The sequence below is a fragment of the Rhipicephalus sanguineus genome, chromosome 1, assembly GCF_013339695.2.
Source record: "Rhipicephalus sanguineus isolate Rsan-2018 chromosome 1, BIME_Rsan_1.4, whole genome shotgun sequence".
NCBI classification, from domain to species: Eukaryota; Metazoa; Arthropoda; class Arachnida; order Ixodida; family Ixodidae; genus Rhipicephalus; species Rhipicephalus sanguineus.
Window position 1 is genome coordinate 191,857,158 of NC_051176.1, and position 25,929 is coordinate 191,883,086.

Genomic DNA, 25,929 nt, shown 5'->3' on the forward strand with positions numbered 1-25,929 from the left:
CCGTCGAGTCGATCAGCAGCGACAGCACCGACGTTCCTTTCCCGGTGACACGACGCCCGACCAACGCGCTCTTAGGGATACGACCACTAATCGGCTCATACCCGTTGCAATATATATATGAACACCTGTGTTTGACATTCGGGTTTCGAGACACCGCATTCGAATGGCATTAGGTAACTTTTTGAGATGCTCCGGAATGCAATTATACATGCGTCTATCGTAATCTGGAGCAGAGCTGGTGGTATGACTCTGATTCCACGGGGAAGTTTATTTGAATGCTACGCCGTCATCGCAGAAACCAGCTTAAGCAGGAAAATGAAATATTGAAAATTGTACACCAGTTTTCCTTGCGCAAATTATTCAATTTCACTGTTTATTTATCAAATAATCATAATGGAATGGTATTGAAGGATGGAACAAAAAGAGGAAGATGGTGAAAAATGCTTAAAATCGGTACAATAACTGCAAGGATGCTCCTACACGCAATGATCGATGCACACATTGGGCAACAGACACCTGCCATTGAAAACCTTTTCTCTGCCAGAGTGCTACTATAAATTGACAGCAAGTTCGACAAGCCTTGCTTGGGTCGAAACACCTTCCGATGCCGTAGGAAAAAAAAAAAGATGCCCTAGCCTGACAACTAACTGACCGTAAGACAACAGCTATCCTACCTTCACGTCCTATCTGCGGAAAATCGTTCATTCAAAACGGTGCAAAAGCGTAGTTATTTGCTTGCAATAAAACAGGAAAATTTGGTTGAAGAAATGTGTTAGGCGCTCGATCTAACTTTCAAATACCTCTGGCATATAGGAAGACGGGCAATGCTGAGTTTTTGAGAAGCTGGAATTCAAACAAACAGCACCATGTCCTTTCGGATGAACAACAAGCACTGAAAGGCATGGAGGTTAAACGCAAATGGAAACGGTCTCTCCTTGCAGCTGTTTGTATAGGAGCTCGTCGATGCAGTCTAAGTCAAGAAGCTTATATATATATATATATATATATATTCCATGCCAAGTGTCCCAGACGTGGCGCTCGCACATCGCGCATTTTGCTGATACAATTTGTGCCTATTTCCTGTGCCACATAGAGTATTGCAAAACATTTTCGCTCGAAAAAAAACTTTGACGATCATGGCGCCCCCTCGAAATTTGCTTGTATTTGTTAAACTGTGCCTAATAGAAAAATGTGTATAACATCTATTTTTGTGTGTTGAGCTTCGAAACCACGCTTGCGCTATCCCAGAGGATCTGTTTAGTTGACCTAATAATTCCGAAATTTTTGTGTTTCACTACCAGCTACGTACCTTCACAAACTACGAAATCTTCAAAGTTCGTGATTTTTTCTTAAGCTATCTGGAACTCTCCCTAACGAATCTTAAAAATTGTATGATTTTTAGGAAAGTGTACGTTAGTACGAAAATGTTTAGGGGTAAAATAGGCTTCAAATCTTCCCGAAAACAATTGTGAAATTAGAAAACATATGCGATTTGTGGCATGTTTGACCGTATTTTTCATACTGATTTGTTGCAAGTAAAAATCCTCGTCATGCGGCGTTTGATAGTAGACTACATTGTTAAGTAATGAAGAAAGTCTAATCAAATAATTTTTTGTTTTAAGGAAGAAAATTATCTTTGAATTTAGCCCTCGGAACGCGTCCTGCATTTCTTTTTGTTGGCGCTTCGCCGCAAAGCACGTGGTCGCCCTTGCAGTTGACACTCGTCACAGGCAGCGGCAAGATGCGAGATATATGTGAGTGGCCCGTGAGTGGCCGAAAGTCATGTGCCGTTGATGTCAGGGCAACGAGTAATGAATTCGCGTTACAATGTGAGCTTGCTTGCGGGCCCAATGGGAAGTATGGACGCCCGAGAGCAGCCTATGGCGTCGTTGGCACAATGTGCTAGAGGGACGTCTGCGCAACACGTATACCCAGACAAACAAGTGTGTACAAAGTGCATTATTTCTTTCAGTATGTGTATGCTATTGCGATGTGCCAGCGCCACCTCTGGGACACTTGGCATGAAATGACCAATATATATATATATATATATATATATATATATATATATATATATATATATATGAAAGAAAACTAGTCACAGTGAAAAACATAACATTTATTCTGAGCTTTCGGCCGGGGACCGGCCTTTATCAAAGAATGCATTCGTACATGGCGTACGGGTTTAAGTACAGATTTTGTCAATACATTGATGTAGACACAAATCGTGATTCGTTGGACTATGACATGGGAGGGGCCAGAACAACAACAAAAGCAAACAAATCCCAGGGAGAGAGCGACACGCATACAAGATGACACACACAGCATTGTGCTCTGTGAAGAGTAGAGTATAGGCGGGGTCAGAACATACACAAAATAAATAACAAACAGCGAAACGAACCTACGTGTGTGGTTCAGAACGAGAGGCGGAGGGGAAAAAAAGAAAAAAAAAATGACAAAGATGCGAACGCACTTACCACGCCAAATGGGAGCGCTGTTTGTTATTTATTTTGTGTATGTTCTGACCCCGCCTATACTCTACTCTTCACAGAGTGCAATGCTGTGTGTGTCATCTTGTATGCGTGTCGCTCTCTCCCTGGGATTTGTTTGCTGTTGTTGTTGTTGTTCTGGCCCCTCCCATGTCATAGTCCAACGAATCACGATGGTGTGTCTACATCTATGTATTGACAAAATCTGTACTTAAACCCGTACGCCATGTACGAATGCATTCTTTGATAAAGGCGGTCCCCGGCCGAAGCTCAGAATAAATGTTATGTTTTTCACTGTGACTAGTTTTCTTTCATAATTAAACCAATAGCCAGGAACGTTCTGTCGAAACTGTATATATATATATATAATATATATAATATATATATATATACACTTTTAAAAGGGGCCTCTTTAATGAGCACAGAGGCACAAAGACCATGGTGATCTCAGGAGCAGCGTCGTCGTAATTATATTATATATACACAGGGTGTCCCAGCTATCACGCAGCACGATTTAAAAAAAGAGGAATGGCGTTACGCGAAGCAAACCTATATACTGCACCTTATTCCGAGCACACTGGAATAGTTAATGAGGTTCAACTCGACAAGTACTCACCTAATTGTCAAATGTCAATGAGGCGTATGTAGGCATGTTCAAATGGCATGTGACTGCGCTACCTTCAGCAACGTGCTAATTGCGCGCCTCATTTTTTTCAGTTAATCAAGAAAGCCCGCGAGGTTTCGGACTAACGTGTCGCTGCCTGCACCATATATATATATATAATATATACATATATGGTGCAGCAGCCACACGTTAGTCGTAACCTGAGGCGAACAAGCAAGGCGAGCTTGATCTGGTTCGTATAGCTTGATGACCATTATTGGGACACAGTGAGGAGGGCATCTAGTGAGCATCGAATATGTGGCTCATTGAATCGGTCAGCAGAACTGTAATGCGAAAAGCGCTTGTTAGTATTGAAGTCTTCTTCCTCGCTGTTTTCATTCGCATCTGTTGTACATTGCTGCTAACATGGGTACCTGTTCCGGAAAGTCAGCAGTAAAGACGAAATGCATGTGCCATGCCTGAACTTATCTCTTAGTGATTACTCTTTCAATTGCGTAAAGTGGCGTTGCGGCAACGACAAAGGCAGTGTGTCATCTGCTGATATTCGCGAGAAATTACCTATGCCGATCAGGGAAAGCAGCGTACAACTAAAGAACGTGTTGAAAGGGTGTCGTTTCGCCTCATAAAAATAGTCCTGATATCTTGCATGCTTCTCGATTGTATTATCGCCGCGCGCCCGGCACTTCCAGGTCACGAATGGCATGCACGTTATGAGCATTTCTTCGTAGGAAAGTGGCGAGCGCCGAGAATTCGATAAAGGAAACGCAAGCCAGGAGCAAAGCAGCCGGTGGAAGATCTCTCCGTCGTTGCCATGGCAACGGCGCGCGGCCGCGCTTGTCGCGTTTTCGCGTCTGCTTGCCTACAGTTTCGCCGTGTGTTCGCGCACAACAGTCCCCGCCGCCGTGGCCGCCGGCCTTCGGCAGTCAGCGAAGGGCGATGGTGGGGGGGAGGGGGGGGGAGGGGGCACTTGCTGAAGGCGTTGACTGTCTGAGAAAAATACCTATTCTCATATTATTGTCAGTTCAAACCACACCCTCCGTCAAACCATTGGGAGGGGAGGCGGGCCCCTGGGGCATACCCCCCTAGCTACGGGCCTGGGCTCTGGACTCCTAGGTGGCCCCGGTCGGTCTATGAAGCTTCTTCCGAAGTACCACGGCCCGTACCGTGTGCTCTAGCAACCTCGTACTTGATATGCGTTGTCAAGTCGCTTGAGACTTATTGTAATCAAATAACTAGGCATGAGATTCTACATATGGACATGATAAAGCTTCGCTGTCACTGTGCAGCTGTCCGTAATTAGCCAGGGTGGCTCTTTTTCGGCGGGGTAGTAAATGTAATGCAAAAGAGCGGCACTACTTCCACAAGCAGAGAACGCTGCTCCCTTAGAAAAAAGGCGACGATTCGACACTACAAGCTTTGCGTTGGTTCTACTATTCCTGGTTACGTTTCTGCGTCTGTCACTAATAGTAGAGTACTTCTTCAAAACGCTTCATTATATTACAATGGCTGCCCTCATGCTTGCCTTGGTTTCGTTGCGTATTGCCTTCTTATGGCTGAGGTTAACTAAAATCTGGGTTCCTTTTATAGTTATTAAGTAATGGGTTGCGTGGTATAATATAAACATGAGAAGTTTACTTGCTCCATTTACAGGAGCAAAACCGAAACTGCAGCAAATATCTTGGGTGAAATGGTCCAGCGTGAAAACAAGCAACTAAATATTCAGTAGCATTGCACTTGTAATAAAAATTGCTGGAGTTTACGTGCCAGAACCATAATATCTTTGAGTCGTGCCGTAGAGGAGGGCTGCGGAAATTTCGACCAGTTCAGGTTCGTAACGTGCATCTAAGACCAAGTACACGAGCCTCTAGCATTTTCGCCTCGTTCGAAAATGCAGGAGCCCCCCTCAAACCTGTGCCCTTTGGGTCAATAGCCGAGCGCCGTAACCGCTGTACCACCGCGGCAAACTTAAGCAATTCTGAGAGAGACAGAAAAGTGAGCAAGAAAAAACCGCATTGTGATTCGAACCCGCGCCCCAGCGATTACGCGCGAACAGCCAGCACGGACTATCAACCCATTCAGCCACAGCGCGCGGCGGCTGGCACGTGATACGATAGCTATTATCAAGATCTTACGGTCAAACGCTCCTTGCAAGCTTCTTGCTAAGTGTCCCTACATTCCAAAGAGCAGGAACGGAATGCAAAGTGAAAACGGCTGCTTTCTGTTTGCGCTGTAAAAAATGCACTGAAGAGCATAATTCGATGTTTCACACCGTAAGAAACGAGGATGATATTGGAACACACACACAGCGCTGAACTTACAACTATTTTCGAGCTTACAGCCATATAGATACGCTTTTCACCAGAAAAGAAAAAAGAATAGAGCAAGTGAAGCATGCAAAAATTCCAGAAATATCGTAGAAGACCAAGGAACTTTGAAACGTGATAAAAAGTGCATGGGTTGCAGCTTCGCTTGCTCTTTAGAGCAACGAAAGTTAATTTCTCGTGATCGTGAAACATTGCGATATCGATGATGGGTTGTTGTTTCCTGTGACTACAATCTTTGTACACCAGGCCTGCAATTGCCGCATGACTAAAATCACGTAACATCGCACAACATCTCCTTACGTAACTATAATCACGTAACAACTAGTCACGTGACTGAAAATCAAGTAAGATCACGTAATTAGTCACGCGACTAAAATCCCGCAACGCCACGTAACTATTGATGTGACATGTTTCCGCCAAAAACTTCGGAACATCCGGGTGGCGCGGGGCAACCTCAGTCTGCACTGGACTCTAATAACGTTGTACTTTCTCTCTCACGTGACTAAAATCCCATCACGTAACTACTAGTGACGCGACATTCTCCTTCAGAACCACGCAACAAGTGCGTAGTGTGGGGAACCGGCCGAAACCTGAGAAGAATAGAACATCCAAGCCTAACGAATATCCTAGTACTACTAGCAAAAACGTTGCACCTCTAGCAAAAGCTTGTATTACTAGCAAAACCTTAGAAGCTAGATCGAACACTAGCTCCGTTGACGGTTCCAGCCTTACGCAACTAGTACAAGCTGCGCACATTTTTATTTATAGATGTTTAAAATGACTGCGGTACGTTGAGGTCGGCTGCGAGTGCGTGAGAAAAGCGACTGAATCACAGGATTTTCGTTTTGTAAATGGCAGCACCAGTCCCTGGACTTCCACAAAAATTTGATCCACACGGACCTATCCGATGCAGCGCACAGTGCTTTGTCATTTTAAAGGAGAAGGCATGCTGGTTCTTTTTCTCTTGACGTAGGACGATAGATATGACAAGAGGTGGATAAAAATCCCAGTTTCACCGCAAGGGCGATGCAAAGAGTGCGATAGCAACAAATGAAATAAGGCTCGACGCTAACTCTCCTAGATCTAGCCTCGCGTAACTCTGCAAAATGGTGCTTTAAAAGAACACAGCCATTCCAGGTAGGAAAAGGGGATTTCGCACAGTCTCTTTGCGTTGATAGCGCAGCATGTAGGGTATACGAGGCCGTCCGCTGATGCCTATCCAGATAGCGATTTTGATTTCTTTGAAAAAAAAAGAAATTAAATAGTGTTTCCTATCCCTTGCTTGGCGTAATGATCTGTTCGTTTCATTAGTTGTGTCTAACAAGGAAAAGAATCCCTCGAACAATTGCCCTTCCTTCGTTAAGATACGACAGACACTTGCCTTAGCCCTAAAGTAAAAAGCAACAGCAAAAACGTCTAACATTGTCATTTCATTACTACGCCTCGTTTTTCTAAGCTTACTTCGTTTCCTTTACGTTGCTGAATTGTAGGTACCTCAGAATATCATAACGAAATCATGAGAACGGAGAAAAAGTTTCCACCGCAATACGCGTACGAAAGTTTTAAAGAGCTTTGTTCACCATAACTTGAGCGTTCGTTCTGTTCCTTAGGACGTTTATAAAATGATAAAGTAAGAATTACAAATGTAGATCTGAACGATCTGATACGCGTGGAGTTTTAAACATACACTAAAAAGGTCATAAAATAAAAAGAAAGAGAAACGACAGCTCAAGATTGCAGTCAAAAAACCGAAACCGAAACGAAAACTATTTTCTTTTGTTTTTGCGGCGACATCTTGAGGGATTGTGTGAAACTAAGTCACGGGCTGAAAAAAAAAAAATACAGCTGATCCGACGCCGGGAATCGAACCTATGACGACGCGGTGATGTCGCGCTTCGAAAGCGAACGATTAACTCACTCGGCCACGGACGACGCCGTGCCGCCTGTGATAAGCAAGGGTTTATCAATATACCACAAGCATTTGAAGGACCGCGTTTCAAAAAACGCGTTAGGGAACAATGTTACGCCAATTGCGAAAAGTTGAGAATGGCTTCAAACGAAAGCTGAGTGTCAGGACTACATGTGATTTCCTGACCATTAACATAACTTGCTTAGTTTTACCACAGTGACCGTTTTTGTCTTGAAAAACGGGCCACATTTTTCGCCGTTTCCATAGACTCCCATTGTACAACCTTTAACTGCTCTGGGAACAAAATTGAAGCTTACTGCAACATAATCGCTGCAGTCCTCTCGTGCGTTTAGGTTCCCAGAAGCGCTCTGTGGTCTGCGTTTTTCAACATTCACCCTCTACACTTAATTATTCGGGAAAAACTCGCCAGTTCCATTGAAAACGCGCTAGCTTCGCGCCGGGGCCGCCAGGGGCGCTGGCTGTGATGTGTCCACAAAAGCTGGATATGATCCTCCAAACGCGGCCGACATCCGTCCAGCAGTTAGATACATCTGCGGATATATAGTATGAAACTGCTTCATTATTCTGCTTGAGTGTGAAACTGCTTGATGATTCGTTTCATGTAGTTTCCAAATGCAATTTCAAACCACGATCGGTGCGATGGAAACGCCCCTTGTTTAATAAATTAGCGTTTCCGTTCTCTAACACGCGTAGAAGCGCTTTAGAACAGCATTATAATTCCTTTCGCATATTTATTACTGTCAACCGCAGGCTGCTGCTTTGCGATGCGCGAATATTTTAGGAGACACTACGACTATTTATTTATATTCAGCGTAACAAAAATATATTACAGAATTCGTGCATGCGCGGTCGGTTCACCTCTGCTCGCTTCGGATGGACCGCCCAACATAACGATGTGTACGCGGCATGACCAGTGTCCTATAGCCCAGTAATCAAAATATGGTCTTACGCTATAGACTTAAGTTGCGCGCTGAGTGGCTTGTTGCATGGTACGTCGTGAGCGTTTGGTCCATAGCACACCTGAGAGAACCGCCCACAAAAGAGCGAAACCGAGCACAAGCTCGCACGGCTATAACTTTCAACAACGCGTTTATTTGCGGGACCATGGTGTACATACATAATTCACTAAGTGCGCCCAATGCAGAAGAACATTTATGAACGAGAATGATTGTAAACACGGCCCTAATTCGGACTCTCAACACTTTACAGGCCCGCGGCCAGTAGGCTAGCGCTGATAAAGCCATGGGAAGTGCTGCAGATATGCCACTAAATGCGACGTCATGTTCTTTAAAAAAAAGCACTCGCGAAGCACGGCGATATGCATATCGGCAGCATGAGTAGACTGTAAAGCAACACCTAAGACACTCCCTTGCAGATCTGTAGTGCAGGCTGACCGCCCTGAATACCTGCCTGCGCATCCGTCGCGCTTTGACAACGAGTGAAGTTCGCAACCACGGCAACTATATGATCCTACGTCACTTCAAGGATAACGAGAATAGCACGACTTTTTTTTAGTACCCTCTGTTTGCAGGGGACTATGAAGTATAAGTGCACCGGCATCGCAACAGCGCGGTTTTTCGAGCCAAACTCCTTTCGATTTGCCGACACCGCGATTATTCTTTTACTGTGCGGCGAAAGGCATTTGAAAGCAATGCATTCGTGCAGGCGTATATAGAGGCGACGTGAAATTTTTCGATTGCGGTCCGCGCGACAGTGTCGTCGCGAAGTTGTAGACTACCTTGTGACCAGACGCGGCCCGCGGTCGTCCAAACAGCTCAGCAATAGATTCGCACACCGCCTGGGGCACAAATGCACCTGCAGAGAGTGTCAAGTATAGCCCTGAGCAAATGAACAAAACTTTTTACGCATTTACTCTCATGATACGGGTCAATCTGGCTGCGGATGCTCGTCGCTTGGCTTACACCGTACTTTCAGCAGCAAATAAATTTTACCTCCGCTCTCGACAGAACGGCGCTGAAGAGCCGCGAAGGGTGAATTATTTAAGGTTCGGCGGCTAAAAGAGGCGCATCCACAAGCTGGCGTACGAAAAAGAAGGGAATAATAAAGCAACTTGTACATCGCGCATGATGAACGGCACAACTTTTTCAACATTCGTGACGACGAAAGGCACCCAAATACGGCTGCATCTTCCTGCGCCTAGTGCGCTAATGTTTTTTCGACATAAAATAAAAGCAGAGCTCTTCATGTTACATATAACATAACTTAGAGAAACTTTCCATCCATGCAGGCACCGAAACCTGGTAATGAAGAGGCCTAAATTCTACTAAGATAACAACTTCGGAAGTATGCCTGTATGCTGCACTGTACATGCGCGAGTATATCGTGCATGACGCAGTGCAATATACCTTTTTTCAAGCTATCCCAGAACCCTCCGCGGGCGCGCGAAGCACTATGGGAAAAGTGTGTACGGCGAGCCCGCCGACTGTTCCGTCGCTCGCTGCTCGTTGGCGCCGTGGGAGCACCAAACGAAAAAAAAACGCGTCGCCGCTGGTTGACTATTATTAAATCCTAAATACTACACATGTCTGAACGCACCTGCATGTATCTCTTCGCATGAAATGCGAAAGGAATGATGAAGGCAGTGTAGGTATTACCGAGCGGATGTATACCGGATGTAGCAGTTACGCGGCATGCGAGTTATCACGGGCCGATATATGCAGTCAAAACGTGCTATTGTGAGCAATGTGAGCTGGAACACCGAGTTCGTATGTTATTCAATGATTACTTGTTCACAAGCCGCTACGGCATTTAATGCCATAGCGACTTGTGATCGGGTTTAACCAAACTGTAGAGAGGTATATATTACAGTGTTCAGCTACACAGATGATTATTTGATTTTACTTGACAAGTCACGCCTTGCTCTGATAATTTGACGTTTCTTGATACATACTTTTAAGTTTCACTGCGGAGCATGTTTGCAGGCAGTATAGCCCGCGTTCAGCGAAATCGGTGTTTAATTTCGCATCGGCGCATTCGAATATTGTTAAACGAGGAATAGTCATGATTACGCACGGCATTGGAAAAAAAGAACTTGCGCACATAAGATGAGCGGTAGTTTCCAGCTGCAAAGTGATCAAAGAGGCGGGTTATGCCGCGTATCGTTGTATCGCTCTGCGAAAATCTGTTCGCATGGCAAAGAAAGGTTAACACGGACGTCCTCCATCCGTAAATAATGAAGAAGCTAGAAATATTGCAGTTATTCCACATATGTATAAGAAGTCGCATGGCTTGAAGAACGCAGGGAAGCGATGTGGGGGTGAAGGTTGTGTTTGCCGCCTCAAATAAGCTTAGTCGGATTAAGGTCGCAGGGGTCGGCGGTGGGCAAAGAAAAATGCGGTCAGAGGCATGCCAATTGTTTTGTAAATTGTGTAGGAGTTAACTGCAAATTTTTCTTGTGTCCACATGTACATCGGCCAGACTGGTCGATGTATTATTACGCGCCTCAGCGAGCATCGAAATTCATTGAATGGAGCCGTCTCATCTCGCATCGCTATGTCAGTAATGAAAATGTAATCCCATCTTCGAAAGCACAGTAATTTTGCACCATCAACCTAATCAGACAACGCGAGAAATTTCGGAGGCATATCATGTCACAAATAACGCCACACTTTGTGTCAGTCAACCTTCTCAGTCGTTACAAGACAAGGAATTCATCTTTATTAATCGACTGTAAGCATGCGCCTTGGTTGTTTGACTTTTCGTGCGTCTTTATGACACGCGCGACGCACTCCCATTTTTGTATATATGTATTTTTCACACGCGCAATAAACTTTCAGTTGTGTGTGAGCGCTGGTTTGTGCATTTCCTTCCTTGTACTGCTCCTTTCTTTTTTCGCTCTAAGTATTATTCCAACCTGTAGTTATGGCACCAACGAAGGTTAGTAGGCACTTATCGTTCGTTACATATATGGTGCGAGCGACACAATGAATGTATCTCATTTCCCCAAATGCCGACTACACTTTCTATATAGTGTACTCTTTAAAAATCAGAACCTCACACTGTACTCGCCGACAATGTCGATGGACGTTGATTCCAAATGCATCCGCGCATCATAGACCACTCCTGCACTTCATAAGCAACCGAGTTGCATTTTTTTTTTCATTTATGCCGTAAGGCGCACTGGCGCAAAAAAAAAAAAAATAATGATAAGAGGTGATGCTTCTGAGCCGCTCAACTGGTCGATCAGTGGGACAGATGGAAATCGTCGAGTGGCCGTCGCAGCTAAACACCGAAGTTCGAGATTGAATAGCGCAATAACATGTTGCACCTTGCCAAATTCACTGCGTCTAAGAAGTCCTGACACGGCGCAAGCGGAAAGCTACGTACAGCGCGAGGCTTGCGCGCTCGTCGCGGCGGCTGCTGCGGCGTACACACATTTCCCATGAGCGCTTGCGCGCCCGTTGGTGGCGCTCGTGTGCTTGAAAAAGGTCTATTGTAGCCCCGAGCAGTGCCAATCTATAGTGTTGTGCACGGTTACTACACTGTTAATACAAAAGGGATAACTGCGCTACCTGACACACACGTAACAACCATAGACACACACAGGCGCCTGTGTGTGTCTATGGTTGTTACGTGTGTGTCAGGTAGCGCAGTTATCCCTTTTGTATTAAGATGCACCAACTCGTCCACCAACAAGTTCTTCTATACTACACTGTTTTTGCAGGAGTTGGCGTACGCACTGTGACTGCATCGTTCTTAATTGTGGCGAACTATTCTCCTGCAGAACAGCAATATCTTTTTACGTGGTCTCCTTTCCAGGCGCTGGAAAAAACTCGATGCTTTAAATACAGACATCTGACGAGAATCAACGTATTCAGATTTGTACGGCCAATTATCAACAAAAAAAAAGTTATTTTTATATATTTTTCTTCCTGCGCTGCACTCCAAGCGTGAGTTGGAAGTGGTGCTTACTAAGCCTAGTCATGTCCAAAGGTCAGCGCAAGAAATCTTCAGCAGCGCAGTCGTCAGTTCTTTCGCTATTTTTCTCGCCCAGACGGGGCTTTCTCGTCCTCTCTATATATAATGCGCGGGAAAACCTGGATATCATAGGAGCACTTTTGAAACCCCAGCACAATTCCAAGTATCGCTCAGGAAGCTTTCAAAAACCTGTGGAGATATGGTATAACCAAGGATGTCATACTAACTGGACGCAACGCGCTGTGAAAGCAAGAGATTTCACAATGCAGTAAGGTCACTCGGCGGGACGACCATGCAGTGCAAACGTGACGAGGGGTTGCCTTGCACCGGTGGAGGATATATAGTTTCCACAGGCCCTCGTTGTCATGTAAGAGCTGCCGTCGTGCAGCTGCAGCAGGATGCAAGGAAGCAGATATGTAGATGAAAGGCTCCCAACAAAAAAAGCCGAAGGAGGTCAGCCAGTAGCAGTAAATTTAGATACCTTAAGAATAAAGATATTTTCGCCATATCCCGCCTTTCTAATAAAGGTGCGTTTGGCACGTCTTTACAATAAAGACCTACGTAATTCAGGTGGATTCTGTTATCAGCGACTTTACACAGGGCAAAAAAAAAATGCTGAGAATACGAGCGACTTGAACGCATGCCAAAATGATGGTCGCATTGACTTCATATTTTATTTTTCAGATTTTTTCGCTCCACCCGTCCAACAGTGGCGTCTGCATGGAAGAGCGTCTTAAATTGAAAGCTAGCGATGTTTTCCTGGATGACGGCTTTACACGCTGTTCAGGTCGTTGGGTTAGAAAAAAATTATATACAAAGGGACAACACAAACTCACAACACAGCTACATCCAGGCTCATGCACACAATGACGCTGTTCATACAGTCTATAGTATAGTTACGAAAACTATTGGAAGTCTTTTTGTCGCACGCTATGCGCAAGCAGTGGTTCTCGATAGGCTAGGAATGCCCTCAGTTTCAAACTAGAGTCACGGCAGAATATTTAGCGTGGCCTTAAGAGGTTTCCTGTCTGGTGAATAACAACTTCCGTCACATCGAACATGCTGTAAGTCCTCATTCAATGTAGGTGATAAGCTACGTTTGGACGTGCTCCACTGAGTGCATGCTTGGTCTTGACTTCAGAGACCTCGCGGCACGTTGAACTGCATGGAAGATGCAGACGTCGCGGCATTGAACCACATGTCTTCTCGTCTTATGTTGTCCTTGTTTCTAGCGCAGTTAAAAACATTTCAAGATCAACTTCCACCAACTAGCCCAACTTGGTGATCTACCACTTCATGTTGAACACGCAAGATGAATCACTTTTGCAAAAATGTCCGCACTGAAGGTTCGCGTCGCACCACACAGAACGTTGTATATTCTACGCAACAGCATACACTACAGTCGCTGTCTCGTTCACGGCAACCAAACCCGTCGATTTGCTATCGGCCAAGGCAAGGCATAAACAAGCCAGGCGCGACACAGTGATGTCATGTTCTTCGCAGCCTTTAATACAAAGGCGCCTGATATAGTTTACTATAGCTCCTGCTCTTCAGCAACTGCCGATGAAGATCGAGTTCTTTGAAATATGACATAAGCAAAAGTTACTCCGCAGCACAGTTAGTTTACTGACTGTAGCTTAATTCCGGTGGCTAGGCGCGGTGGAAGTTAGTGAGGGAACCTTATCATATACAGGTGAGTCAAACCCATCCGTTTATATATGTGAGCGAGTACTGCAGGAGTTAAAAATATGCGCAAATGGCTTAATTTGGGTATGCGGAAGACACAGCACGTGACTTCCGCGGTCCAAATAATCACGTGTTTTAGAGACACGACGGTCTTCAATTCTGCTCACACATGCGGGCTACTCAAGGGGCGTTCAATATGAGGAAGTATAGTAAGCAAACGTCCACGCGAATCACAATTGCACCCCACTGCGGCATATATTCCAGAGAGTTTGTTGCGTACAGAGGGGCGGCAACCAAAGGGAGCTCGGGAGGGTGCTGGTCGGTCCTTCCCACGAGCGAGATGCCGCACTGCGAGATGCCGCACTGCGAGATGCCGCACTGCGTCTTCTTCGTGCCAAATAAACGGCGTCAGGATCGTTATTTATTAACACTGCGATAACCAGACTCGGGTGAAAAGAATTTACTCGCTCCCGCTGGGACCGTTTTGCCTTCGAGAGCGACTGCAGGGCGGCTATCGTATAAGAATTGTTGTCCGAGGCGGCATTCAGTGCCAAACGATTCAGGTGCCAACCAGTTTGTGAGCGAAGCTTGCGTGAGACTCGACTGCAGCTGAGCTAATGTGAGCCGGAAAGTGCGCGTGCTGCCAACTTGCCGACCGTGCATGCATCGGTCGGCGTCGAGCAGTGCACGACAAACCAGTGGACAAAAAAGTAGGACGGCTGACCTCCGCCCGCAAAGGCGCCGTTTCCTCACCCACAGGACCAGCTTGGAGCAGCGTCATTTAACCGCTCGAGTGAAAGCGGTGCTGGCAGCGACTTCAAAGGTGTATACCACCTCATTACACAGCTCCAGGCATTTTCCGTACGCTTTACTAGATTCGCTTCGTGGGCAGTGAAGGATCGAACGATTTGAAAAAGGCTACCCAAAGATAGCAGTGAACGTTTCTCACTTCATGGACGCGCACTACAACTTATTGTTAGCAAATGCTACTGCGTTGACCCCGTGCGATTGGGTGTCTTCTCTCCTTTATGAACTACAGCGTGCGACATCAATACGCCTGATTAGAATGTTTGAACGTTTGAAGACATCGCTTTTCTGCATGGTGCTTTTCTTTTGCCACCATAGCTCGAGACTCCGTTAGTATATGTTTGTCTAAGAGCTAAAGTCCTCCACGTGTCGTTAGCGGTCCATATATCGTGCTACATATGAATCGGCGCGAAACAAGGCTTCGCCCCTTTTCCGCTTTTAATATAGGCAGCGAGAAGAGAAGGCCCGTAATGAATAAATACTTCTTTCGGTAGGAGTACACCGATTCTGAAGGTTCGCAAAAAGCCCTTGGCTCATGGAAGCTTTTTCTTCGCAACCACACGCAAACTCATCTCTCTCTCTCTCTCTCTCTCTCTCTCTCTCTCTCTATATATATATATATATATATATATATATATATATATATATATATATATATATATATATATATATATATATATATGCCGTATAACTTCGATATCGCGCGCGTGTGTGAACCGTCCAACTTTATGGAACCCTTCATTAACATATGTTGGCCCAGTGTAGAAATGAGGAATGTCCAGGTGAACACTGTGGAATCCCACTATATTAGTGATATTGAAGTATATACTCTCTTCGTAAAGAGAAGCGGCAGAAGAAGCTCCAGGTCAATACTTTGTTAGCACGTGTGAACAGCCCCTACAACTATGCTCTTCTGGCGTTTAAATATGACGAAGTTGTATGAACGCGTCGCCCGGAATAAAGCAAACCGTGAGTACATAACACACATTCTAGGCGCCATACAAAGGTTCACGCAGTGTCATGTATGTGCTTCCGTTAAAGGCAGACTTCTACAACACTCAGGATTATGTGGGGAACCATGGAACGGCATGCGAGTAAAACACACATGCAGTGCAGTAGATTATCTAACAAATCATTGATGACTATGATGTCATGCAAGTTAATGACGACGTTTCGAACATGTTCAGCAGGAAGAAACGAAAATGAAACGTGATCAATCAAACGGTGAGTGCACTGCTGCTTCATGCATACGACAGAAGGCGACAGTGACGCTCAAGACAACGCTGCGCTGACGAGCCACGCGCAGAACTTTCCTGTGCGTGGCTGGGCAGCTATAATCGTGCATTGAGGCTGAGGCAGCTTTCCCGTCGAACGAAAGAACAGCGACGACAAGTCGGTGTTCCTTCCTCCAGAAGGGCCCTCGCATCATGAGAAGTCTACCAGTTTTGTATCATTCGGGTGGCACGATGAAATCGGCGCAAGAAGACAAGACGCATCACACATGCAGCAGCTACGCCGCACAAACAAACAAGACGAGGAAGACTCCCTTATAAGTCTGTGTTTGTTAAACCATTTCATCTTCTGCTTGACGGTATTTCGTAAACAAACCAAGGAACGTGCATAATTAAACACAATAGCGGCCCCCACGGTCACCATGACACGACGAATAACTCGATGCAGGACGTGACATCGTGCAGCGCTCGCTACTCACTTTTCAGTGGCTTGGGGTTGGATTGCTTCCGCCGTGACATTGAAGCTGTGCGTGCGGGCGTTCAGAAACGCTGACTCGTCAGCGGACCGAAGAAACGCACAAGGAAAAACTGCAGACTGCTTCGTCGTCTTCGTCTAGCATCGTCAGACGGCACCCGTCTGTCACAAAAGCATACGCGTCATCCGGCACGGCACGTTGTGCTCACAGAAGAAATACGAGCACAGCTGTCACACGCTATCACTTGTCACCAGGTGGTACGCACACAAGAGAATCTGGAGAGCTTCGCGGAGGTCAGAGCAGCACAGAATGAAGTGCACGTGGTGGACGGCGGTCAGGCGGGCTGGTACTCGCGTCGGAACTTGCGTAACGGTCGCCGCCCGGAAAGACAGCTCATGGTCGTCGCAACGCTCGGACCCAGGTGCGCAAGACAGTCGCTCGAGGGAGGCCTCCCATTTCGGCCGGGAGGACACCGCACTTAGCGGCGACCGTATTTCCGCGCGCACAAGCGAAGAGCGCCACTGGCCGCAGAGGGGCTGTCACGTGTCGACGGCACCACGCGCTTCGGAGGCGCGCGCGCGGCGCTACTCGGGGCGCAGTCTTGGCGATGTTTGCTCACACACAAGGTCCAAAGTAGGCACCGGCTACCTATGCGATGACGATGGCTCGCAGTACTCACACTGCCCGCACAGCGCCCTAGAGAAAGGTGCGAAATGTCCAGAGACACAGCGCACACCGCACGTCCGGCGCCAAACGCCCGACTGCCGCCGGTGACCTGCGATGTACGCGACAGCGCCGGCGAGGAGGAAGACGGGAGGAGAGATGCGGAGGAGGGATGCGGGGGGCGGGTTCGACAGAGCGCTCCTCGTTCGGTGCCTCTGCGCACGCGTCACGCGCAACAATAGCCGACGCCGAGCGCGCCAAAACGCGCGCGCAAATAGGAGCGCCAGCGCGCGCGCGCGCCCTTCGTTTGGAAGGGAAAACCGGAAACGAGCGAAACCGAAAGCAAAAGCGCAGCCTCCGAGGAAACTCTTGTGGAGCGCGAGCGGGCTGAGAACGGCATCGATGGGCAACCGTCAGAAGGGCGCACACTTCGCAGGTGAGACGCTGACGGAGCAGCCCGACTCGCGCTCCAAACTTTGCGCGACCATCCACGGCATAGCGGGGCGTGCCGCAGTGGCTCCCTGCTACATTATACGCATACGAAAGTGAAGATTTACGGGGAATTGCTTCGGCAGATTCGGAAGTAATGGTTTTTTTTTTTTTTTAATTCGTTGTGCGGTTGATTTGCCTAGTATACCGGGTTTCGCATTTCCCTGATTTTTTAGGATTTTGGACACATTTCTTGAAACACTCTATATCGCGTTCTGTTGATATATTCTAGCGCTTATATTTTTATACTAGGAAGAAAATATCAAATCTTACGCATACTTGGCAAAGAGCATGTATTTTCACCAGTGGAGCACAGGAAAGCTGTTTCTAGTCGACGAGTGGAATTTGCCAGGACGCGCACTTTCAGGGGGCTTTTTCCAACCGTCCTAGCGACCGGTCGGTATGTCGGTCAGATTTAGCAACGCCCAACATAAACTTGCTGGCCTTGACGATGAAGTTCGCAGATGCAGAAAACAGAATCGTGAAACTGCAGCCACACCGAGCAATTAATGATAAAATTCAAGACCTTACACGAGCGTGGGCGTAAGAAAAGTTAACTAGATACCGTAAGTGCAATTTTCACGTTGATCCATATATATTTTAATAATTAAACTAAGCAGTATATAGTAAAAATAGCGCGATTATCATCACCACTATTATCATGAGCAGGAAATAATTTTAGATCATTGAGGGCGTTTTTGTGCGTCTACCACACTCACGTGCTTACACATCCCGGTTGGTGTGGGTGGACACCGATCGCAATGTTAATAGGCGCTTTTGTGATTTCCATAAATATGTGAATGTCAATTTGCATTTACTAAATCTACGAGAGTAATACGTTACGTGTGACTGTTAATTCAGCGTCTAAAGACGCAAGGCTGCAGAAAGCAGGAATAAAGCAATGAGCTCAATCTTCTTGTTAGGCACGGTCATACGAAGAAACAGCCAAGCAACCAACCAGAAAGCAATGTTACAACATTCGCTGTGCTATTTTTTGAGAAAAATGAAACACCTCTGCACATCCACGTCCTCGTAGGGTATGGACTGGTAAACTATACCAGTCGATCGCTTGCCATTCCTTAAATAAAGTATGTTTCCTTAAATAATGGGCATGCGGGGGTCTGTCAAAGTTACGCCTCATAAAAACAGCAATACGTAAAAGTACGTTAAGGACGTCTTGGGCGACATTCTGTTTATATACAGGATATTGCTTCACGGACATTTCAATAGCAGTTCAATGGACTGAATGTACGGCGAAAATTATCTGAGTGCCGCCCGCGGTACAGCACTTAACCTGCGTATACTAACATCCAGTTCATATGGTCCTTGAGTGATGCTGGACTTTACACTCAATGCCTCAAAACAACAACAGCTCCAGTGAGCTGGAAAAATGCCAACAATATATTAATACACAGGAAATGAGGTTTAAAGAATTATAGGCCCATCAGCTTACTTTCGGTGATCTATAAAATATTCATAAAGGTAATTTCAATCAGGACAAGAGAAACACTTGACTTCAACCAAACTAGAGAGAAAGCCGGTTAGAAGAAATGATACTCTACGATGGATCACATTCATGTGATTAATCAGGTAATTGAGAAAGCTGCTGGATACAACAAACCCCTTTGTTTAGCTTTCATAGACCACGAAAAGGCCTTCAACTCAGTAGAGATATCAGATGTCTTATAAGAGCACTAAGTCGACAAGGAGTACCTAAAACTTATGTAAATACCTTAGCCGATATCAACGAAGACTCCACAGCTACCTTACTTCTCCACACAAAAAAGCAATAAAATTATAATTTAAAATTAGGAGTCAGACAAGGAGATACAATCTCCCCAATGTTGTTCACTGCATTCTTAGAGGAATTAAAGAGCTAGACTGGGAAAAACAGGAATCAAAGTTAACGGAGAATGTCTCAGCAGCCTACGATTTTCAGGTGACAGTACTCTTCAGTAACGATGGCAACGGATTGCAAAAATGATTGAGGAATCAAACCGAGAAAGTATTAAAGCAGGCTTAAAAATGCACGTGATGAAGAAAATGATAATATTGAATAGCCTGGCGAAAGAGTTCACGATTGGAAACCATACTTTAGAGTGTATAAAAGAATATGTATACATGTACTAACAGGAGAGCCTAATCACGCAAAGGAAATTCACCGAAGAACAAGAATAGGCTGGAGCGCATTCGGCGGGCACTCCCAAATAATGTCGAGAAATCTGCAACTTTCATTAAATCGAAGAGTATACAATCGCTGCATACTGCCAGTTGTAACTTATGGGGCTGAAACAAGGAGGACAACAAAACAACCAGAGAAGAGTTGAGGACCACACAGCGTGCAATGGAACGATAAGTGATACAAGTAACATTAAGAGATTGGATAACGGCAGAATGAGTCAGGGAACAAACAGGGGTAGCGGATATTTAAGTCAACATCAAGCGAATGAAATGCACCTGGGCTGGCCACGTAATGCGTAGAACAGACAACCGGTGGACAGTAAGAGCAACATAATGGTTACCAAGGGACGGGAACCGCAGTCGAGAAAGGCAGAGAGTTGGATGGAGTGACGAAATTAAGCAGCTCGCAGGGATAAAATAGAATCAGCTCGCACAGGACAGGGAGATCACTGGGAGCGGCCTTCGTCTTGCAGTGGACATAGACAAGCCGAGAATGATGATGATGATGAACGTACACAAAATGTGCCACATGAATCCTGACGCGCACGACGAATATTCGGCATTGCAAAAGTATCGAAAGGTGGGCTAGTTGGTAATTCATACTTCTTCAACTTACTGGGAGAGCGGGAACACACAACAGACGAAGGAAGAACCACAGAACACGAGCGCTCACTAACAACTGGTTTATTCACACATTAGAAGGACACATTTATACACAAAGTGAGCGCTCGTGTTCTGTGGTTTTTCTTTCGTCTGTTGTGTGTTCCCGCGCTCCCAGTAAGCTGAAGAATATTCGGCAGGTGAGTTTGCCGTTTGCCTGTGTTCATCGCGTGCCCTAGAAGAAGGAACTTTACTTACCTGTAGCAGTAATAATAATAATAATAATAATAATAATAATAATAATATAATAATAATAATAATAATAATAATAATAATAATAATAATAATAATAATAATAATAATAATAGTTGCTTGGGTTTTACATGTCAAAACCACGATGCGATTATGAGACACCAATACTTCTTTCTGGGCAAATTGGTTCATCTCGAAATAAGGAAGTACCAGCGCGAACAGAGCCTACAAGAGAGACGACACGGACACACAAGCGCTTGTGTGTACGAGTCGTCTCTCTTGTGGGCTCTGTTCGCTCTGGTACTTACTTATTTCATTATGAGACACGCCGTAGTGGGCGACTCCGGACTAATTTCGACCGCCTGGGATTTTTGACGTGCGCCGAAATCCAAGCACACGGGTGTTCTCTACGTTTCGTCCCCGTCGAAATGCGGCCGCCATTGTACTTACATGTAATTACAAATATACCAGTGACACTGGTGTTGCAGATGCAAATGATGTGTCACAGGTACCCTAACAGGTAAGATGAATATGCGACAGGTGGGCTTACATCAATGTTTGCCCTAGCGGCAAGAAGTTTACTTATATACGTTGTAAAGAGCGAGACAGACACAACACCCGTTGATCGGGCAAGCTGTACTAATCTGCCCCTCGTCTTTCTCCACTTCGTGCGAGCTGCCCGCGCGCCCGAACCTCAGCGTCGTTCTTGGTCATCACACTCGGCCATGACTGCGAGTACGCGGAGCTGCCGACAATGCTTCTGGTGGGCGGAACTGGCTGCATCGCAGAGGTCGGTTCCGGCCACGCTGAGACTCTGCTTCAGGATCTGCCTCTGTGTTTTCTGAGTGGCGGATTTGGCTCTGTCGCAGTGGTCGCTCTCTTCCATAATGCGACGTCCTGTGAAAACTTGCCGGCTATGTCTCTGGTGGGTGGACCTGTCTGTTTCCAGGTTGCCGCAGCTCATGTTGACGCTTGTCCCGCCGCAGTTCTAAAAACAGGGCAAGACACTGCGCATTCGCAAATTTCGGACGTCGCACCGTGTGGAAGTGGTCGCGCTATTTGCGGTGGGTCGACGAACTGTGCTCTCCCACCCATGTGCGACGAAGTGGGGCCGAGTTTCTGAGCTGATCTTCGATACAACTTATTATGCTCTTGCGGCAGTGCTGCCGTCGTGTACACCGAGGTGCTCAAGATGGTGGTCCTTGACGAAGTGCCGCAAGCGTTTGAGCCGCACCGATAAGAACTCGACTCACCAGCAGGGGATGGGGGTTTCACCTTAATCCTAGATGGCACTGACCACAGCCATGACAGACACGTTGACTTTTTGCCCGGAGGCAGCACTCAGCTTGCGGCAAACGTCCACGCGTTCGGCTTCCAATAACTGCCGTGACGTCCAGAGATATGGGTCCACCTGGTCAAGGCCTATGTGGTCAGCATCACCGGAGATGCCTGGCTCGTGGAGTGGTAGGGCATCCATGTTATTACCGGAGTCCGTGGATAGGTATGATTGCGTTGTTAGGGCGTCCAGTACGACACGTGCCGGTACCTCCAAGTGTCCAAGCGGTGGCGAGCATATGGGCAGCTTTTCCATTAAATGCGGATGAGAAATGCTCTCGGCCATTGGCGGGGATGTTCTGGCGTCGGTTGCTGAGGCAGAGTCACAGCACAGCTCGACTACGGTGTTTGTACGAGGTCCGGTTGCGCAGCTGTCTGCCGGAGAGCTGTAGTTCGCAGTTGCAGTTTTGAGGTGGTGCCCCTCCTGAGCTCCGTCCACGGTGGAGGTCGAGTTGGACTAACTGGAGGCCTTCGTACCTGTGCCACGCCGCGGCACCGTCCCGAAGATGCTCTACGGCCACGGACCATTTCTGCGGTTCCGTCCAAACCTCGCGAGCCCCGATTGCGTTGACGGTCTCCACCCAATTGTCAGCATCGTCCTGAAAGCCGTTGAACTCTGGTAGTTCGCAAACGGCCGGTGGTGGGCCCAGTTGGTTTGAGAGCTGCGTGAGGGCACACCTGAGCTCTCTGCTGTACCCGGCTGAGCTGAATTCAATGACTGTGAGGCGGCCGCAGCCAGTAAGGCATTCATTGCGCAGAATAAGGGTATAGCGGCAGGACATAGCTCGGAGCTCCGCGCTATCAAGACGTTCATCTAGAACCGGGGTTGCGCGATGGTACGCCACAGCTGTGCGGCGCTGTCCGATGATCGGCATGCGGAGCCAGTGGCAATGTTGGACAAGTAAGAGGTAGTGGTTGAGCTCATGGCGGTTGATTGCTTGTCCGAGGGAGCTTGTACAGCATCCGAAAGCGGCTCAGGTGCCGATGCAGTATTGAAAGAGGGGGTGTCGCAACGGGAAGCGTGAACAGCGTTTCCCGGGTAACCGAGGGCCATGCGCTGTCCTGGTGAGCCGTGGTATGCCTCGGGTCACCCTTGGGTCACCGAGGAGGCCTGGACGCCATCCTTGAATGGTGGCACAGGTACCTCGGGCAGTAGAAGGGACGCGGGCTGCATGATCGTGGGCGTTCTTTGGACGGAAGGTCCGCAGCGTCGATGAGCCACGAGGAAGGACCTACGGTTCGTTGTTCGTCGGGTGCGCCATTGTAAAGAGCGAGACAGGCACAACACCCATTCGTCGGGCAAGCTTGCTTGCTTGCTTGATCCTTTAATTTTGGCTCTTACCCTCTATGGGGGATTGACCATGAAACCGGCGGTTATATAAAGGGGGAAATTTAGAATTTAGACGAAGGAAAAGGAATTAATCGGTCATCTAGGGTGTATATATAAATTGAAGATTGATTAGTTTATGTTTCAATAAAAATAAGAATGGAACAAAAATATGGCATACAATCAATTAGTGAGAAGACTTAAGTACTAAAATTTGAGTTGGAATAAATTAACAAGGAATTCTTCTTGTGTCACGAAGAAGTTCGCAGACGGCTATGCAGACGTTCCTGTTGCTATGGCTCAGAGAAGACGCTCCAAGGGAAAGAATATTTTCAGAATTAATAGGGAATGCTTAATTTCTTGAATAAAATTTCGAAATGTTTTTTCATATGGCTAGTGAAACGACGACAATGAAGTAAAAAGTGTTCGATGTTTTCAGGCTCTTGACAGAAAAAGCAAAGAGGAGACGGTACCAGACCAGACCTGTGTAAGTAAAAATTATGAGGCGGTATACGGCATCGAAATTTCGTAAGAGGCACTTCCAATTTACGAGTGGGACACCATTTATTGTTCCAAGGAAAAGAAAGATGACCATATTCTTGACTTGGTTATTTCCTTTTCATAGAATTCTGAAGCAATCAATATTTGCGGAATCTGGATTCAGTACTTCTAATCTGCTCCTCGTCTTTCTCCACTTCGTGCTAGCGCCCGAACCCCAGCGCCGTTCTTGGTCATCACAACGTGTACTTATATATAGTCAATGGAATTGGCGCTACATGTGCAAATGACGCGTCAGGTGTAACAAAAGGCGTACAACCAATAGGCGACAGATGGGTATGCGTATATTCATTGAATGCCTTAGCGGTAAATGTATAAATGAATCACGATCACGTGTATTCAGTGTGTATACGTTACATTGCCACCAGTATAAACATGGCGCATTCGTTTAACAAAATCGAAAAACAAGCTTCACACGTACGCCCGTGAAAGACTGACGAAGGGACACGACCACTGCCGCAGAAATGTCTTTCCCATAATGATGAAGAGCTCCTCCGAAAAAAGAAAAGAAAGAAGAAAAAGAAAACATAAAGTAGGAAAAACAGCTCGGAACGCAGAAGCTCTTTGATGGGAGAGAGAGCGCTGCGGCAATGACTTGCGGCAACCACGTCGCAGCGGTTACTCCACAGTGAGAAGGCACTGGCAATAGCCGCACGACATGGCTCCGCGAACTGTACCCACAATAAATAAGATGATTTATTCTAAGACCGCCAAATCTCGCATTCACAGGCCCTTCATATGGCCGGAGAATCGACAAATTATCTCAGGACACGCAGATTTTTTTTTTTAGCCATCGCACTGGCCTATTGTGGTTACGGTGCTCGGCTGGTGACCCGAAAGACGCGGTTTCGATCCCTGTCGCGGCGATCGCATTTCGATGGAGGTGAAATGCTAGAGTGCCGTGTACTGCGAGATGTCAGTGCACGTTAAAGAACCCCAGGTGGTCAAGATCATTAGGTTTCTTGTTTACCCCACACTATCTCAATAAGAAGTCTGTGTGTCTTGAAGAGATCCCTATGAGCAGACATTACATGTTGTGTATTTATGGCGTGATTTACGCAGAACGTTATTTAATTTAGCATTACATAGCCGGGGCACCTTCAGTACTTGAAAAAAGATATGCGCCGCCGGTCTTTCGCGACTTCATATAGCTATGTATACGCTGTCACTGTGTGAGCGTAGTCTTCTAGTTTCTTAAGACCAATAGATAGTATTTGACCGACTGGAACGCGCAAGCTTGTATTCATTGTACCCATATAGCTTCTGGGTTTCTGTAATATTTCTTTGAGTTACCCTGTCACACACGATATTGCGTCAGTGCAGAGGTGTTTTATTTTTGCTGTGTCAAATAATCCCGATGCAAACGTTACAACATTATTTTCTGGTCGGTTGGAACTTGGAAGGCACCCCATTTCCCGCTATACTCGTGAGATGCCTTTATCGCCCGCGCGATTTGTGCTGAGCGTCGAGCTCGTTTTGCTTTGACCCACCACGGTCGTCTAGTGGTTAGGGTGCTCGACTGTTGACGCGAAGGCCGCGGGAGCGAATGCCGGCCGTGGCGGCCGCGTTTCGATGGAGGCGAAATGCTTGAGGCCCGTGTGCTCAGATTTAGGGGACCGTTAAAGAATCCTAGGTGGTCAAAGTTACCGGAGCGCTCCACTACCGCGTCCCTCATAATCAAATCGTGGCTTTGGGACGTAAAACACTAAGAATTATTACATGATCTCTTGGTTTTGATATATATATATATATATATATATATATATATATATATATATATATATATATATATATATATAGAGAGAGAGAGAGAGAGAGAGAGAGATACACGCGTGCTGGGTCTTGCTGCAAGGTAAAAACATTGTGACGACCTCACATTGCATACCTTGCATACATTTTCTACCTCGACGTCTCCGTGACATTGTATGGCGTATCATGTGGGATGTGTCCCTCACTCTCAACCGTCTGTAGCGGTGAAGAATGGCCCAGTCAGCGGCGTGTCCGTACTGCTTCTTGG

General features: G+C 46.4%; 1 protein-coding gene across 1 annotated transcript in view; it reads right to left on the reverse strand.

Moving 5' to 3' along the window:
• Positions 1-17,273, reverse strand: part of LOC119404469 (zinc finger protein ush) — a 541,895-nt gene extending 524,622 nt beyond the window's left edge. The window contains exon 1 of the mRNA XM_037670976.2: positions 16,511-17,273. Within this exon, the coding sequence (XP_037526904.1) occupies positions 16,511-16,550 (40 nt within the window). The 5' untranslated portion in view covers positions 16,551-17,273. The remainder of the gene's footprint in view (positions 1-16,510) is intronic.
• Positions 17,274-25,929: the final 8,656 nt, after the last annotated feature.